The 15,784-nt window shown below is 37.8% G+C and overlaps 1 protein-coding gene and 1 pseudogene across 1 annotated transcript; one reads left to right on the top strand and one right to left on the bottom strand.

Moving 5' to 3' along the window:
- Nucleotides 1-588: 588 nt before the first annotated feature.
- Nucleotides 589-14,820, bottom strand: LOC137578056 (probable multidrug resistance-associated protein lethal(2)03659; annotated as a pseudogene).
- On the top strand, nt 1,677-4,631 carry LOC137576694 (GPI ethanolamine phosphate transferase 1-like). The gene is given in 3 exon segments (XM_068289941.1): nt 1,677-1,924; nt 1,927-2,526; nt 2,608-4,631. Coding segments are annotated over 3 exon segments (2,763 nt in total). The 5' UTR covers nt 1,677-1,689; the 3' UTR covers nt 4,536-4,631.
- Nucleotides 14,821-15,784: the final 964 nt, after the last annotated feature.

Below are 15,784 nucleotides of genomic sequence, written 5' to 3'. Positions count from 1 at the left end.
AGAAGTTTTTCCAGCATTTCTCATTGAAAGTTTCATTGGCCATAATTGGATGAGAAAATCTAGATTGTATTTTCCAATTGAAATTAATTTCAAGATGGACCAGAAAGACCTTTGAGACAACTTTTTGGCACATAAATTTCAGCTAACTAAGTCTTAGACATAATTTGCTTGGTAAGTAGTAAATTCATGTACAAATAATTCAACTATTGAGCAGTTTTCTAATTAAATTATTTGGAAAATTACATTGTCTCCTGCCAAGATGGTAAGGAAAATACAAAGTTGTAAGAGGAACAAGTGAGCGAATAAATTCTCAATGGTTTCCCCTTCAACTAAATCTTTACTGGCTTTGCTGGTACTGGTGGTTCCTGGTGGTTTCTCTTTGGCCATATTCCGGTTGAGAGAATATCAGAGACTCAGACAATTCAGAGGACAGCCATTGCAAATCGCCACGAAAAAGGCATTAAACGTTTTCTAATTAAATGCGACCGCGTATTTCCTTTCCGTTCCGTGTCCTTATTGTTAAGGACATTTTATTATTTTTTCGCGAAACGAGTTGGACAAGGATAATGATTGTTTTTCCGTTTGACTTTATGCACAACCAGAAGCAAGACCACCAAAAACAGAAGCAGCGATGCGTTTCATTTTCGATTTGTTAGTTCAGTGAAGGGTTGAATCTCTCTCTGTCTCTCTCTCTCTCTCTCCTTTGAGGGTGTCCAATCCCCCTAAAATTGGTGTCAGTTTGTTGCCATTTGCCGAGAATCACGAACCGTGGGCACAGACGTAGATGGAGGCTTATTGGGATTAGAAAATTTCCAATGTCTTGTTTTGAATTTGAACTCTAAGAATATAAATTTTAATGATGTCCTTTGCCATCCTCCATTCCCCTTCTCATTGTCTCACACTGAAGATTAAAAAAAAAAAAAAGAAGATATTCTATGTAAATGAAACGATTAACATTGTCCTGCTGCCCATTAAGGTTTTTTTCCCTTTATTTTCTCTATCTTTCTCTCTCTGGTTTTCTCTATTTTCTTTCTTCTTTGCACTCAGTTTTTTTCTAAGGAACTCTGTTTATTGAATATTCCGTTTTGTGTTTGTTTAATTACCAACTTTTTTCCTTTGACAAATGCATTTTTACTTCTTATTTTTTTGTGAGCATCTCCTTCTTTATGTTTGTCTCTTTTAATCTGCCTATTTAAAGTCGTTTAAGTTTGCATTTTTTCCTTTGATGTCCGCTAAAACTTTTCTTTTTAATTTTCACGGTTTTTTTTCCCCGCCGTTTTCAGAAAAGCGTGGAAAAAACGAGCTTTATTTATGTTTAATTAGCATGGCATTTGCACTTGAATGATTTTTGTGACCAATTTTTGTTGTCGAGGGGTGGCAAACTTATTTTTTTATCATCAATGTCCTAAGCACAGATTAAATATTATCTTTCATGTATGAAAAAAAGAAATATTTTCTCTGTAACAGATATATGTAGATATCTGAGAATATTAGGAAAATTTTTGGAAAGAACAAATATCTGCGTGAAGATGCTCATACGGCTATTGATGCTAATCAAGAATGCCTGTTACATTCATTTTGGCGGGCTTAATATACCATTTCACCCTGTACGTGCATGGTATTAAAACAAAGCAAGCTTCGGACTAGTCACTTAAACATTTTCAAAACACCAACACCAAATCTACATATATGTACATTTATTACTGCATAAAAGTTTTTGTTCAAAAGTGTTTTCCTCGTAACACAATGTGGCAAGTTTATACTGTTCTAGTGCACGCTTTATTGCTATGTTCCATTGCGATGATCTACTTTCAATCGACGATGGTGGTTAACCTGGAACCGCAGAACACAATGCGCCAGTTGGGTCTGACACCACCAGCCGATCGCCTTGTTGTGTTTGTTACTGACGGCCTTCGCGCGAAATCCTTTTTGCGAAAAACTGCTCCGCTGTGCCGGACCTTCAAGAGTTGTTTCTTGAGCAAGGCATCGTCGGAATAGCGCATTGCGGTTTGCCGCCAGTGTCACGAACCGGACACATTGCAATATTTGGAGGTTTTATGGAGGATCCTTCGGTGGCTTTGTATTATTTTAAAAAGAATCCCAACAATTTTGACACTGTCTTTAATCGTAGTCGTGCTGCTTATTCTAGCGGAGACACCTATATAACCAAATTTTTCGAACACTTGCCCACTGGCGGTGCACGCTTAACATTCGAGAGCTTTAAGGATTCGGACTTTTCAGGAGCGTTTCAAGCAGATGACTGGGTTTTCAATAGAGTACGTAATTTCTTAGCCACGGAGAAAAACGTTGAGATGGTTCGCCAAGAAGAGAGTTATGTGTTTGCTAGCTTTCTAGCAAATCTCGACATTTCGGCACACAATGACAAGCCCGATACTGAGAGGTTTCTTCAAATACTTCTCTCAACTCAGAAGGGTATACGAGATATCTATGAACTTTTCGAGCGTACTTTCAATGACAAGCGTACGGTGTATCTATTAACATCTGATCATGGCATGACTGATGGGGGTAAGAATGTTATTGCAGTTTTAGTGGCAAACTTACTGGTCTTCTCTTCGCCTCGTAGGAAGCCACTCGCAAGATTCGAAGCCGGAAACGGAAGTTCCCTTTTTTTTTGGGGTGCCGGTGTCAATCGAGAGGCTCCCAATAATGGAGCCAGTTTTACTGCCGATAACAGTGGCTTACAATTGCCGCTTCACAATCTAAAGCAAATTGAATTGGCTTCACTAATGTCGGCATTTATTGGCCTGCCACCGCCTATGAACAACATGGGAATCCTACCACTGGGCTACATGAATGTCACGGCCGAGTACGAGTCGCATGCGGCCTATTTAAATGCACTCCAACTACTGGCACAAGTGACATCGGTTTTATCACACCATGAAAATGGCTATTTCAGTAAATGGTTGCCCAGATTCAAAGATCTCGACTCGGAAAGGATAAGAACATATAAAAAACAGATCCAGCGGCATATTTCATTGGGCTGGTTTACCGAAGCGATGCAGCAAAGCCATCATCTTGCCAAATTGGCCGTCGAGTGCCTAGAATTCTATGAGGGTTACTACCGCATGGCCCTAATAGTCAGCACAGTTATCTCGTATCTGGGATGGTTTTACATGATATTCGCTAAAAAAGCTCATATCACCAGTAAGTTGCAAAAACGATTCTTCACTATGAGTACAGTGGCCCTATGTGCATTGGGCTTAACATTAGCCCAACTAATGATCCTGCAGCAAGTGCCTTGTTGGACGACTTTGTTTTTGATACTGCCCATACCCATTTGGATTCTGGCTATAAGGGAATCTCCAATAAAGGACTTCTACTTATGGAAACCACTCTCGCAAGTGTTCTGGCTGGTCTCTATTGCCGGCATTATGGCTTGCTCTATCCGAGATAAACGCTTCATAGTCGGAGCCTTTCTAGTGGCAAGATTTGGATACAATCTTCAAGGATTTTGTCATCCTTCGTTTAAATTTGGTGCTTGGCTATCTATGACCGCTTTGATAGGCGGATTTATTACCTATTGCGATGTATACAAACTAGAAAATGAGTATCTAGTCTACTGTAGCATGGTTTTGGTCTTGTTGCGTCAGCTAATTCTTTGTCATAGGCACGCAAAGTGTTTTTGGATTACGAACACTGGCATATTGGCCCTGGAAGTATATGGAATTTATCTCCGCTCTACAAAACAGCCGTTCCCAGAACCTTTGCATGCTATCTTCTGGGCCTACATCCTGTTTGCATTGATTTCTGTACCATTCAGCAATACTAAATCGGCAAAAGATCGCTTGGAACTGATATGCTTTAATCTTTGTACAGTCTTCACATTATTTTGCACCCACTTTGAATCAATTTTCATACAATTAATGGCCGCTGAATTCTTAATGGGATTCCATGTGCATGCGGATCTGCAAAGGTTGAAGAGAAAAAACGCCAACGACGCGAATGATGAAGATGTCGAAGTGGAGGAAGCAGACAGCAACAATGGTCATGATACTACAGAAAAGCCGATGAGTCCCCTGGAGCATTTAAATCGTTCCTATTATTATGCAAGCGTGTTCCTGCTGTACACTTTCCTCTCATTTTTCGGAATTGGCCACGATGCTTATATTAGCACTTTGGATACAAATACGGCTCGCCTATTTGTTACCAACTTCTCTTTTGTGCTCATTTCTCTAACCATTGTAATGAAGCTATTGATTGGACCAATCATCACCATGTCTATCATGTACGCAATGTCTGCATATGTCCGTCAAAATTTACGTCGAATACTTCTGTGCCTGACACTCATCTGCGATGTTCTCAGTTTTTGTTTCTTTTTCTTTGTGAATAATCGGGGTGAGATGCGCGAAGTAAGATTCTCATTGACGACTCTTATCATTGTTAATGGCTGTATTTTGATCCTAATGGTCTGTTCGTTCATAGCCAAACTGCTATTTAGTAGCATTCCAATGACAATTGTTCTCTGGGATAATGAGAGCATTGTTGACAGACAACCGGGTCAAAGCCAAGTTTAAATTCAAAATTACAAATGTGTATGCAAAAAAAATTAATTTATCCATATATTTCCCCATAAATAAATAAATTTAAATTCTTGTGGGTTATACATAATACTCTTAAGCAGTTTTTATCTGAGAACTTATTAACTACTTAGTGCAAACAGCGGAATTTCTTAGGCAGTTTTACTCTTTTCTGCTTCCCTGTAGACCTGCAATAAACAGAAAAGATCGGTGACTGTTTTTTCTACTCACCTTCCCTACTACCTTTAAAAGACTATCACTATGGATTGGCCAGTTTCGGATACCATTCCGTGAAAGATTTTCGTTTCAGATTCCATCAAAAGTTCATATGGTGAACCAAACTCGACCAGTTGGCTGGCATCCATTACATGCACCTTGTCCGAGTCCATAGCTGTGGGCATTCGATGTGCAATGGTCAGGACTGTGCACTCCCTGAAGTTACTACGAATCGTAGCCTGTATGAGGGAATCAGTTCGCGGATCAACCTACGCCCCGTCGATTACCAATATTCGACTTTCGCGTAGAATAAATAGCCCTGGCCAAACAGACCAGTTGACGCTGACCGACAATGAAATTGGTTTAACCTTTAGAGATTTTGTTCTGCAATCCACTGGGCACATCACTAATGATGGTCTTCAGTTTAACCTCTTCCAGTATATCCCAGAGCTTGGCATCACTGTACTCTTCGAACGGATCTAAATTATAGCATATGGTGCCGGAGAAAAGGACTGGTTCTTGTGGTTTAATGGAAATCTTGCTGCGAAGACCGAAAGCATTTGTGTGAGAGGATTTGCCAGCTCCAGTCCGTCCAACAATACCCACTTTCTCCTTGGGTTTAATCTCAAAATTAAGCGACTTTGGAGACTTTGGTGACTTTGGACTTTGGAGAACCGATTCAATATACTTTTTGAGACTAACTGAAACTTTTATGCAGTAATAAATGTATATGTAGAAGTATTGGTGTTTTGGCATGAAATGTATTAAGTGCCCCCCGCACAGTGAATTCACTTGAGTAATTTGATAGGCAAGATATACTCGGAAATATTGTTTATTGAGTAATCTAGTTACTTTTTGACAAAACAAATCCGTTAATCCAAACATAAATGGAAAACTATTGATACCTACTATCAGTTAGACAAATTTCTATTATCAGAATATAAAACTCCAATTCCCATTTTGGAGTATCTAATTTAGCAATTTAAATTCGATAATAAATCACATATTGCCCACAATTACAAAGCAGACAGTTAAGGACCTACAATTTTTCCCCACTATAAAATGGGGAATAAATTCAAAAAGTCAATAATATAATATTCAGAGCATCATCTCCCTCTTCTGCTCTTTTTACACACAGTCCACTGGGATGTATTTCCATAAGCATAATTTGGCTGGGACAAAGAATGCCAATTTGTTGCCATTTGTTTGGCATTTGATATGTATTTTGCGGGTAACGGAAAAGTGAATGGCAGGAGGGTAAGGAGGAAGGACTGATAAGCTACTTGAGAGGGAAAAAGCGGCCCTAAGCACATGCTTAAAATATTTATAAAAAATACAATAAGAAATAGAGAAGAGACCAAAAAGCGAAATGTATGTATGTAAGCTGATATTGTCAACTAGGCGTATGCGTAACTATAAGTTGAGTATTCCATTTTTGGTATCCTTATGTGTGCTCCGCTTGATAAAGTCAACTGAAATGATAAATCGTTGCTAGCCAAGGGTCCGGCAGAGTTTATTTATTTTTTCTTTTTGCCCCCTCGGACAGACATAATCGAATTTTTATTGATACAAGCAGCTTACGTTGAAAGGATGGACAACAGCGAGAACGATGAAAATAAGTCGATATATGGTCAAATAATAAAAAAAAAATATATAGACTAATACGCTTGGTTTTTCTTCTTATTTTTTTATCAATTGGTCAAGCGGGTTGCAAAGGGAAATTGCCTTATGAATATGTTAAAGCCAAAAGGTTGCGACTTAAGTGGTGTAGTGGGCGGCGTGAGGGGGTGGGGAAGGAGTGAATGGGAGTGATGCGGCTGATTGTGCAAAGGAGTAAGTACTACTACAAGTTGCCTTCCAGACACACAGAGAAACTGTGTTTTATAACTCAATTAGCTTGAAGGAAAAGGCAACAGAACTTTCAACAGAAGCAAGTCAAGAACAAGCTAAAAATTGTTGATAATTCAGTTTGCCCCAACCCGCCGCCTTTGCCTACCCCCTCCCTTCTCATGCGGCATTTGCAGCATCGGCAGGCATCTTGATAAGATTAATCAAATTTTCTGACGGCACTGACTACAAAATATGCTCGGCGTGTAAAAAGGATTTATGCGTAATTATATTAGAAAGGCGTAAGGAGTAAGAAGTGGAGAAAGGAACATCATAAACATTTCTTAAGTAGACAAATCAAAGCGCCAACACGACGATGATGATGACGATGATGATGACAGGGCGAGCCAAGAGAGGAACAAAGTATTTTCTTTTATGAAGGCTTTTAGTTTTCTTTTCTCTTGCTTCTTGGCAGCGCATTTAATTAGTCGAATGAGAAAAGGGTTGGGAATAGGATGGGATTGGGCGGGCCAGGGATGCTTGGTAAGGATTTCACATACATATTGAATGTTCTCTATTCTATTCTTCTATTCTGTTTTTGCTTTGTTTCAAATTAAAACCACAAAATAAATCTTGAAATAGAGAGCTTCAATTCTATGTACTTATATGCCTCAGTATGTGCATAGTTTTCCCAACCTTTTGTTAAGGAAAATTCGCATTAAAAATTCGAAATGTCTGAAAGGTTTTGACAGTGGAGTGTATGTAACTATTGTCTTTAAGGATTGTTCTTAAACCAGTTGGGAATTATAACCAAAGAATGGAAAAAAAGAGCAAAACTTACAACTAAAAAAGAGCTTCTTTTTAAACAGGGATCTCTGAAGAATCTATTAAGAGTCCACTTGATTTGACCATCTTACACTGCTGAACCTAGAGAGGGGCGATAAGAAGAAGTGTTGAGAGTAATATTTTTAATAATATTTAAAAAACACCAAAAAAAGGTAAGTTTATTCGTTCCTTCATCTCATTTCATAAACATGAATTGCAGGTCGAACAGGATAACAAAATTAAACAATATAAATGTTATTTTATTAGTTCTTTTTTATTTACTTTTGTATAACTAAATTTTTTGATAGAAACTATAAACTGAACTCTGTTGATATGAATGATGCTTGCCTTATTGTTTAGCAACATTTATGCCCAAAAGTAGGCAACAGACAAACTCCCAAATTTTACCTCGTCCAAACTGTATAATTTGTACAATTTTCTGCTTTATTTAGTTGTTATTTTCAACTAGTTTTAACTGGCTTGTCCACATTTGATGGCTGTCCTCTTTAAGCTAGACAATTGACTACCTTGCCTCAACGTTTCCACTGTACATAAGTGCTCTGATTGTGAGTGAATCAGATTTTCCCAGCAAAGAAAATAGTGAGTACTTATATAATATGTAAAACTAAATTTGCACATTAAGACCTTGCCGTCTTCTTCTTTTGCCATAAACCCAACCCCAAGCCGAAGACAAAGTCGTGAATGTTGAAAAGGTAAAACGGAAACGGAAACTCTGATATGTTTTTTGGTGGGGCATTGAGTTGGGAGGAGAGCCGGATTGAGGTAAATGCTTTGCGTTTGCCATAAACACACAAAATGCGTTGCCAAGCGTCGACGAAAACTCACACATACAAACACACACACACACACACACACACACACACACCTTTCAGGTTGTGGAAAGAAATAAGGACTTAACAATCTTGACAACTACTTTCCGGTTGACATGCAATTTCCACGTAGATAAATTGAAGTAGAGCTGGCAAAAAACGTAAGGAGAAGTAAAAAGCAAACTGCAAAAAAATTTCAAAATCTGTGAAATATAAAATATATATGTATGTATGTATACCATGAACCGTAGTAGTTTTGGCAAAGTAAATTAGTTCTGCTTCATCTACAATACGAGCATTTCCATTAAACATGCTTGATGCTTGAATTTATAAAATGTAGCCCGACACGAAGCGGAAACCAACTTGAAGCCGGGCATGAAAATGAAAATGCACCCAGAACCAAAAGATAGTTAAGTCGATATCAGAAGTAGAAGCAGCAGCAACAGCAGCAGCAGTTTCCGTACCAAAAGCAGGAATTTACTTGACATTTTCATTAGTGCGGCACAGCCACAAAACACTTTGCTCTAGACCAGACCAAACCAGCAGCAGGCAGCAGGCCGAGGGAATGGTGGATAGAAGAGAAAGAAGGTAGTGAGGCAGGAGGCAGGAGGCAGGAGGCAGTCACTTTGATAGAGACTCACACGAACGAGCGCGTTGCCTGCGGTTTGATGCTGGCATCAAAAACCAGCAAAAAAAAAGAGGAAAAATCTATAGTAAAACAAAGAATAGCCCAGGCACATGGATTGCCTGAAAGGAGGCAAACAGTGGCAATTGCCAAATGATGAACCAATTAAAATAGAAAAATATCTATAAAAAATATGGAAATGGACGTTTTTAATGTCTATAAAAGAGACTTATCCAGATATTCATTAGTTCATTAATGTTTAAAAATTTCAGAAAATTTAATCATTTTTTCTCATCCTGAAAGTATGCTTCAATTTGTGGCACACATCTTTTAAGTACCAATAAGAACTGTACGCACATGATGAAGATACATAATTCCCTTACCCTCTTGTTCTCCTCCTCTCAGCATAACCCATCAAATACACACACATAAACACGCCTCACACACACACACACACACATAAACCCCATTTGAAATGGCTTATTATTGGGGTTTTTGCTGCTAGAGCAGCAAACCAAAAACCAAAAACATACCCGGCCCACGTCGACAGTTGTCACTGAAGAAGTAGCCTGATGTGCTAGGTGGGAGGGTGGCTGGTGAGTTCGGTGGTTTATGGGAGTTTGGGTGAGCTCTGAGTCCGAGAGTTCTCACATCTTGATTTTGCCGACTACTTGTTTGCCGCTCTTCCTGGTGGCTGTTGTCCTCATCGTGGCTGCGGCTGCTGTTGCTTGTGCCTAATGTTGTGGGAAATTGCATTAATTATTCTATTAGCAGCGTAATTCGTTCTTAATTGCATGATAAACTTTATTGCCTTTTAGGAGGATTGCTTGCAGAGCAAGATAGATACGAAAATAGAGCGAGAAGTACATTTATTCTCCGGCTCTTTCTTGAATTTCGTGTACTTGAAGTCTATCTGAATTACATATGAACTTGATGAATTTGTGAGGCGCGGCTAAGTACTCATTTATTTCACTTAAGTAAATTTTGAGTATGTAAAGAGAAGATATTCAACCTTCAACAACTAAATAGAATATGAATCTAAATCTTTGATTTTTCCATCAATATATTGAGATGTGATTAAAATGTCTCCGATCTAAGATCAAGATGTTAGGGGTTTTCCGAGATAACCTTAGATCAAGAGGGGTTAGGATCTTGAATCCTAAGGCTAAGATTAAGGAGTTAAGTTCATTTCCTTTCGGAAACACATTCATAATTCTCAAGTGGCTATTCAGCCTAGATAATGAAGTGATTCCGATTTCTCACTGATATGCTTTGGTTATTTTCCTTTTAGTTGATTCACTTTTTCATTCGTCAATCAATCGCCTAAAGGCAAACTAATCTAGTTTATATTCGAAAAGCCCTCTAATACGCGCTTATCATCGTAAGGCCTTCTAGACCTTTCCCCCAAGTACTTTGATTTTGATTTTTGTATTCCTTCAACTGATTAGCTATTGGGTACTCGAATGAAAGAACGAACAAGAACAAAAAAACCAGGGAAAAACAAATCAGTTAAGAAATCAGCGAATCTAAGTATTTATTTGTTAGTTATCTAAGCAGAAATCCAATTAAGCTTTATCACCTGAAATTAATCAAAGACGAAACAGCTGAACACAATAGCTAAGTAAATAAAATCGTTTTTAAGTCAATATTAATCAAATCGCAAATGCAACACCGCCGTTGCCCCGCCTCCGCCCTTACACCCCCTTTTTCACGATCGTGGCCTTTAAAGATTTTTTGTTGTTGTCATTGTTGTTGTTGTTGTACCGATAAGCATTTTAAACGCGCTCTTCAACCATTTTCAAAGTGAGTGGTGGATTCAATGAAGTTGTTGTTTGTACAACAATTTTTTTTCCTTTTCCAGTGAGTTGAGTTTTTGACATTGGCTCAACTTTCTGTTGCTATTGTTTATTTAGTCGAGAAAATGCTTTAAATAATGTTTCCATGCATTTCCTCTTCTTTGGCTCTGTTTGTCACTTTTGCTTACTTTTGCCTTGCCAATTAATTTAATTATGTGGTCATATCAAACTATCCCCTTTGGTGGAGTAGCCAAATGAAATGTTCGGTCAAACGTTTGACTCCCTCACTCCATCCACAAATGAGATACAATATTTTTCACATGCTTTTAGCGCTAAATGAAAATGTGGAAATTGAGTTGTGCTCTCTCATCTATTATGGAGTTCTACCGCATTGTGTGTTGTTGTTTGAAGAGGAGCAGAAGAGGTCTCTGTCGATAGTTTTCCTACAGGACATTCCATTTTGGCTGTACATCAAACTATTTATCAGTTCCAATAGAAACTTTAGGCAACTCTATAACTCTTATACTCTAATATTTGGAAATTGTAAAGACATATGTGAAAAGGTTCATTAATGTAAGCAACATCATAACATTTTACAAAATAAACTTGGAAAATCTATTCTCCTCAATAACAAGGGCTAGCTCAGATTTAGTATATATTTTGTTGAATCTTTTCTATATAGATCAGTCCCATTACATTCTCTTTTTCGTGATTGATTGGAATTGCCTCGAATTGATTGGAATTGCCTCGAAAGTATATTAGTCCGCCTTTCACATCAGCTTGGTCGTTACCAAGGGTTACCTTTAACCCATTGGTTATACCGATTGTTCCAATAAATGTCGGATGAGGACTGATCCTTTCCCACCTCTTACCCACTGAGAAACATATCTATCCATCTTATAAAAGCTGACCCTAAACATTTTATAATATATAAAATAAAATTATTATTAGAATTGAATAATTTTAAAAAGGTTTAAAGGTTAATTTAAATTACATATCAACGCACTAATTATTGGAATTGAGGACACAAATCATTGCTGAGTTGGTTTTGTAACTTTAATTTTTATTGCTTTTGGGACAAAATTATCTTTTTATAAGGTTATGTGTCCACAGATTGGGTTTTAAAGTACAGACAAAATCTTATTTTCATAATATATGTACTAAATGATCTAAAAATGTTCTTGTTTAATGAGTTTTCACAAGCCCAATTAGCATTCTAGTTCAATACCATTTTAAAGTCAGTATTGGAGCCACACATGGATAAAAACAAAGTTTAGGAAAATAGTTTTGTAAAGCATTGACTTTATTAATTATTCTTGAAAAATTAGAAGAAAATATTCAAAAGGAACGCCAAGAACTAAAACTTTGCATAGTATTAGAATAAGAAACCAGAAACCAATCAAATATCAATTTTAATATTGATATTAATATTACCAATGTGTTTCAGTGTTAAAGTTAAAGTCATTTGACTGGATAGCTTTTAAGAAAATCTCCAAAAATCTCTTTAGTTTCTCTCTTCCCAAGATATGACATCATCAGGGCAAATATTTTTGGAGTTTGATTTTTATCCTCATCGGATATCCTTATAAATATAAAAACGTTAATTCAAAGAAACAGTTGTCCTTAAGAAGTCCTTGGTAGATGAGTTGACCGTTAACAGAACTACTTATATCTGCTATACTAAAAGTAATAATCAGTTTTCCTTAAGCTCAATTCAGTTTTTCCTGCTTAAATTAAAATAAACCAATGTATTAAAATAAAAAAATGAGTTAGACAATCTATGAAAATGCCAATATTCATTTAATTATTAATAGGTGAGGTTTCCATGATATAGATTATAAATATTAATGATCTTTTAATCAATAATCTCAAAATATTTAATACAAATGCAGATGTTTAACTTTTCAATTAACTTAATTCTATTTGTTGTGGATTTTGAGATACATAAACATTTCGAGTGCACTTCAATTTGATGAAATCTTTTTGAAATTTTTTTTATGTACATACATATATTGATTATTTCATGATAATTATGCTTTAAATAATGGAAAATTGGGTAAATAGAAGGCAGATATGAAAAGGCCAACGTAAAAGGCATCCCATTGACATTGCGCAGCTGGAACAGACCCAGACCCAGACCCAGACCCAGTGACAGAACAGACCAAACGAAACCAAACCAGACCAAACGGAGACGAGGTCGAGTCCAAGCGACATTGTAGACAAGTAAACAAAGTCAAGTGCCTCTGGGCTGGCTATATAGTAGAGTAGAGTAGAGGAAAAAAAAGGAGCATCAGGCGGGTATTGCAGGTGTGGGGGCAGCTGCATTCTGGATATATGCACGACTACGAGTTAATATTTATTTGGCAAACACAGAGCACTCGACTTTGTAGATTTGAGATTTTTGGCCAGCAATATTTGAACATTTCGAGATAGAGGGTGAGAGATAAGCACAGAGATACATGTTCAGATAGTCTGGGGGTGTGGAGAGTTTTAATTAGGGGGATTTGTCAAGACAAGGCGACAAATGTTAGGCACCAAGACAAATATCGATTCACAATCGGCCGAAAAGTCAATATTGTAGGGCGGCAACACCAAAGTGAGTAAGGAGAAAACTGGCCTAGAGAATTCCATCTTCATTTTTGTTGATTCGATTTCATTGTCAAGCCGTTAGATGATTGAAGTAGAACGGGAGATAGCCCCACCTCCAACTCCACCCCCCACCCACATCCTCATCCTCACCAGCCTGCCTGACTGTCTGTCTGTCTGAAGTTTTTCTGTTATCATTGATATGATATTTTACAAATCGATATCGTGTTCGTTTACCGCTTTTGAAGATGCCGATGCCAATGGCGATGGCGATGCCGATGAGTAACGGTTTCACATCCGATTCGTAAGATATAGACATTTATCTATTGATTTGTATTGGCGTGTTGCTAATGTTGTTGTTGTTGTTGTAGTTGCCTTTGCTATTGCTTTTTGTATGTGCATCCTCTTGGTATCAGTTAAATCAATTAAGGCTTTCAAGTGGAACTTATTTTCATGTGTAAGGTGAGGCTTGTCTTTGTCCCCATCCGACCATCCGGCCAACCGCGCCCGCCCACCCCATACACCTTCAATTATTTCGAGTGGTAAATGTGGTTATTCCATTTAATCAGGGGTGGGGCCAACACCAAAAACCAAACATTGTAGCTAATAGTTTCTCTACTCTATTTTTAAGTTAATTTTTTTCCCCCCAATCTTTGTTTTTTTGTTTTTCTAACTAACTAATTGAAGTTTGCCTTTCAAGGTTGCCTAAACACTTATTCTAAGTAAACGAAATAGGGAACATCTAACTTGTATTATCTTAATCAATGGGAATGAGTCGGTCACTTTTTTCATGCTCTGTAAAACAAAAAGAAAGGAAATGGAATAAGGGAAAACCCTAAAATGACGCAGGCGCATACGAGGCACTGCAACGGAGCAGATTGAAAGCTCCAATGGCACCGCCAGCATTTGTTATTCCTGCCCCCAGGACCCCCCAATTGCCACCCAAAATGTCAATACTTGAGCCAAGCGAATAGCAGGACTTGAGCAACTGAGAGTCCTATGTAAACACACACAGACACAAACACACACCCACACAGGGATAATACACGGAGAGTCCTTAATCGTGAGGTGGTTGAACGGCCCAACTAGATACATAAGGGACCTCCTTTGTGAGCATTTTTGAGACCAGTAAAACGAAACGGAAATGTCAAGTTGACACTCTGACAAGACCGGAAGTTGCTCAGCTTCAGATAGATAGAGATAACTACTGAAAGTGAGAAAGACTGAGAGAGAGAGAGAGACGAAGGCTCTGTCTAAAGTATTACATCTCAACTTCATTATCATCATCATCATCATCAAGGGTCGTTTAATCAACAATAAAATCAGAAATCAAAAACTTAATGAATGTCCTTTTGTCAACGAGCCAGTCCTGTCTCTGAATTGCCACACACATTGTCCCCATGATGATGGCCGTGCTGGTATTTTGAGGGTGGCAAGCAACCGTTACAGCATCCGTGTCCTGTGTCCCGTGTCCCATGTCCTGTGTCCGTGTCCGGGATGATGACGATGACAAGGTTGACGGCAACGACCGTTTTACGCGGCTGATGGCCACCGCCGTCACATTGAGTAATAACCATAATGGGGCATGAGCTAGGGAACCGCGATAGGCCCACTACCCATCATGTCGCCACTCCCCAACCCACCCCACTCACACCCCCGTTGGCTGTGCTTAAAGTTCCACACGTTTGTTTTCGCGTTTTGAAGATGGCAAACAAAAAACGCCAACACCGCGAAAAGCTATGAACTTTAACAAAATTATTGATTTTCCCCAGACGCCGCATGTGGGATGTCCTTTTTTAGACAAACACACGCGTATTTTCAGGAGGTATGTACATATACATACATGTATGTATACATGTGCTGCGGAGGACTATACGAAAAGGACGAAACTGATTTTTCTTTGCTTTCAGTTGTGGACAACAAATGATAAACTTTGGGATTCATCTCAATTAATATTTAAGAAATTTAATACCAAAAACGTTTACATATCCTTATTAGTTAATCTTGGTAATGACTAAGACTATAAAAATAAACTACAGACTCTAAATATAAGTATAATCGAATGATTAACAAGTAGGATAAAAGTTGCAAATTCAGGATAAAAAGCTTATATATTTAGTCTAACTTGATGTTGGTTAGACATTTTAACTTTTCAATGACAATACCTTTTTCTCTTACAATATTTATATACATAAATTCACTGAAAAACAAAATGTTAATTCTTCAACTTTTGCCTAGTCCTGTAAGTCCTAAAAAAAGTTGATTCTAAGAAGTGTTTGGACTAATTTATTGAAAAGTGTGATAAATGTTTTTAATGTCCTTTTGAAATAACATGGCCAAATCCTTTTAAAACATATCGAAAATGAAACCCAATTGGAATATGGCTGATTTGTTTTATACACTCTGTTCTTTTGCTAGATCATCAGATTCATCAGATCATCATTAGATCGTAACTCTTAGGCTTAAGTAGTCTTCACATCAAAGGATATTGACCTCCGATTCCTTTAACTTTCCATACTCTGACAGTTTAGATTTGAATTG

The sequence above is a fragment of the Drosophila tropicalis genome, unplaced genomic scaffold (genome assembly GCF_018151085.1).
Source record: "Drosophila tropicalis isolate 14030-0801.00 unplaced genomic scaffold, ASM1815108v1 contig_593, whole genome shotgun sequence".
NCBI lineage: Eukaryota > Metazoa > Arthropoda > Insecta > Diptera > Drosophilidae > Drosophila > Drosophila tropicalis.
The sequence above is the reverse complement of the archived record's forward strand: the minus strand, read 5'-3'. Positions and strand labels throughout refer to the sequence as shown.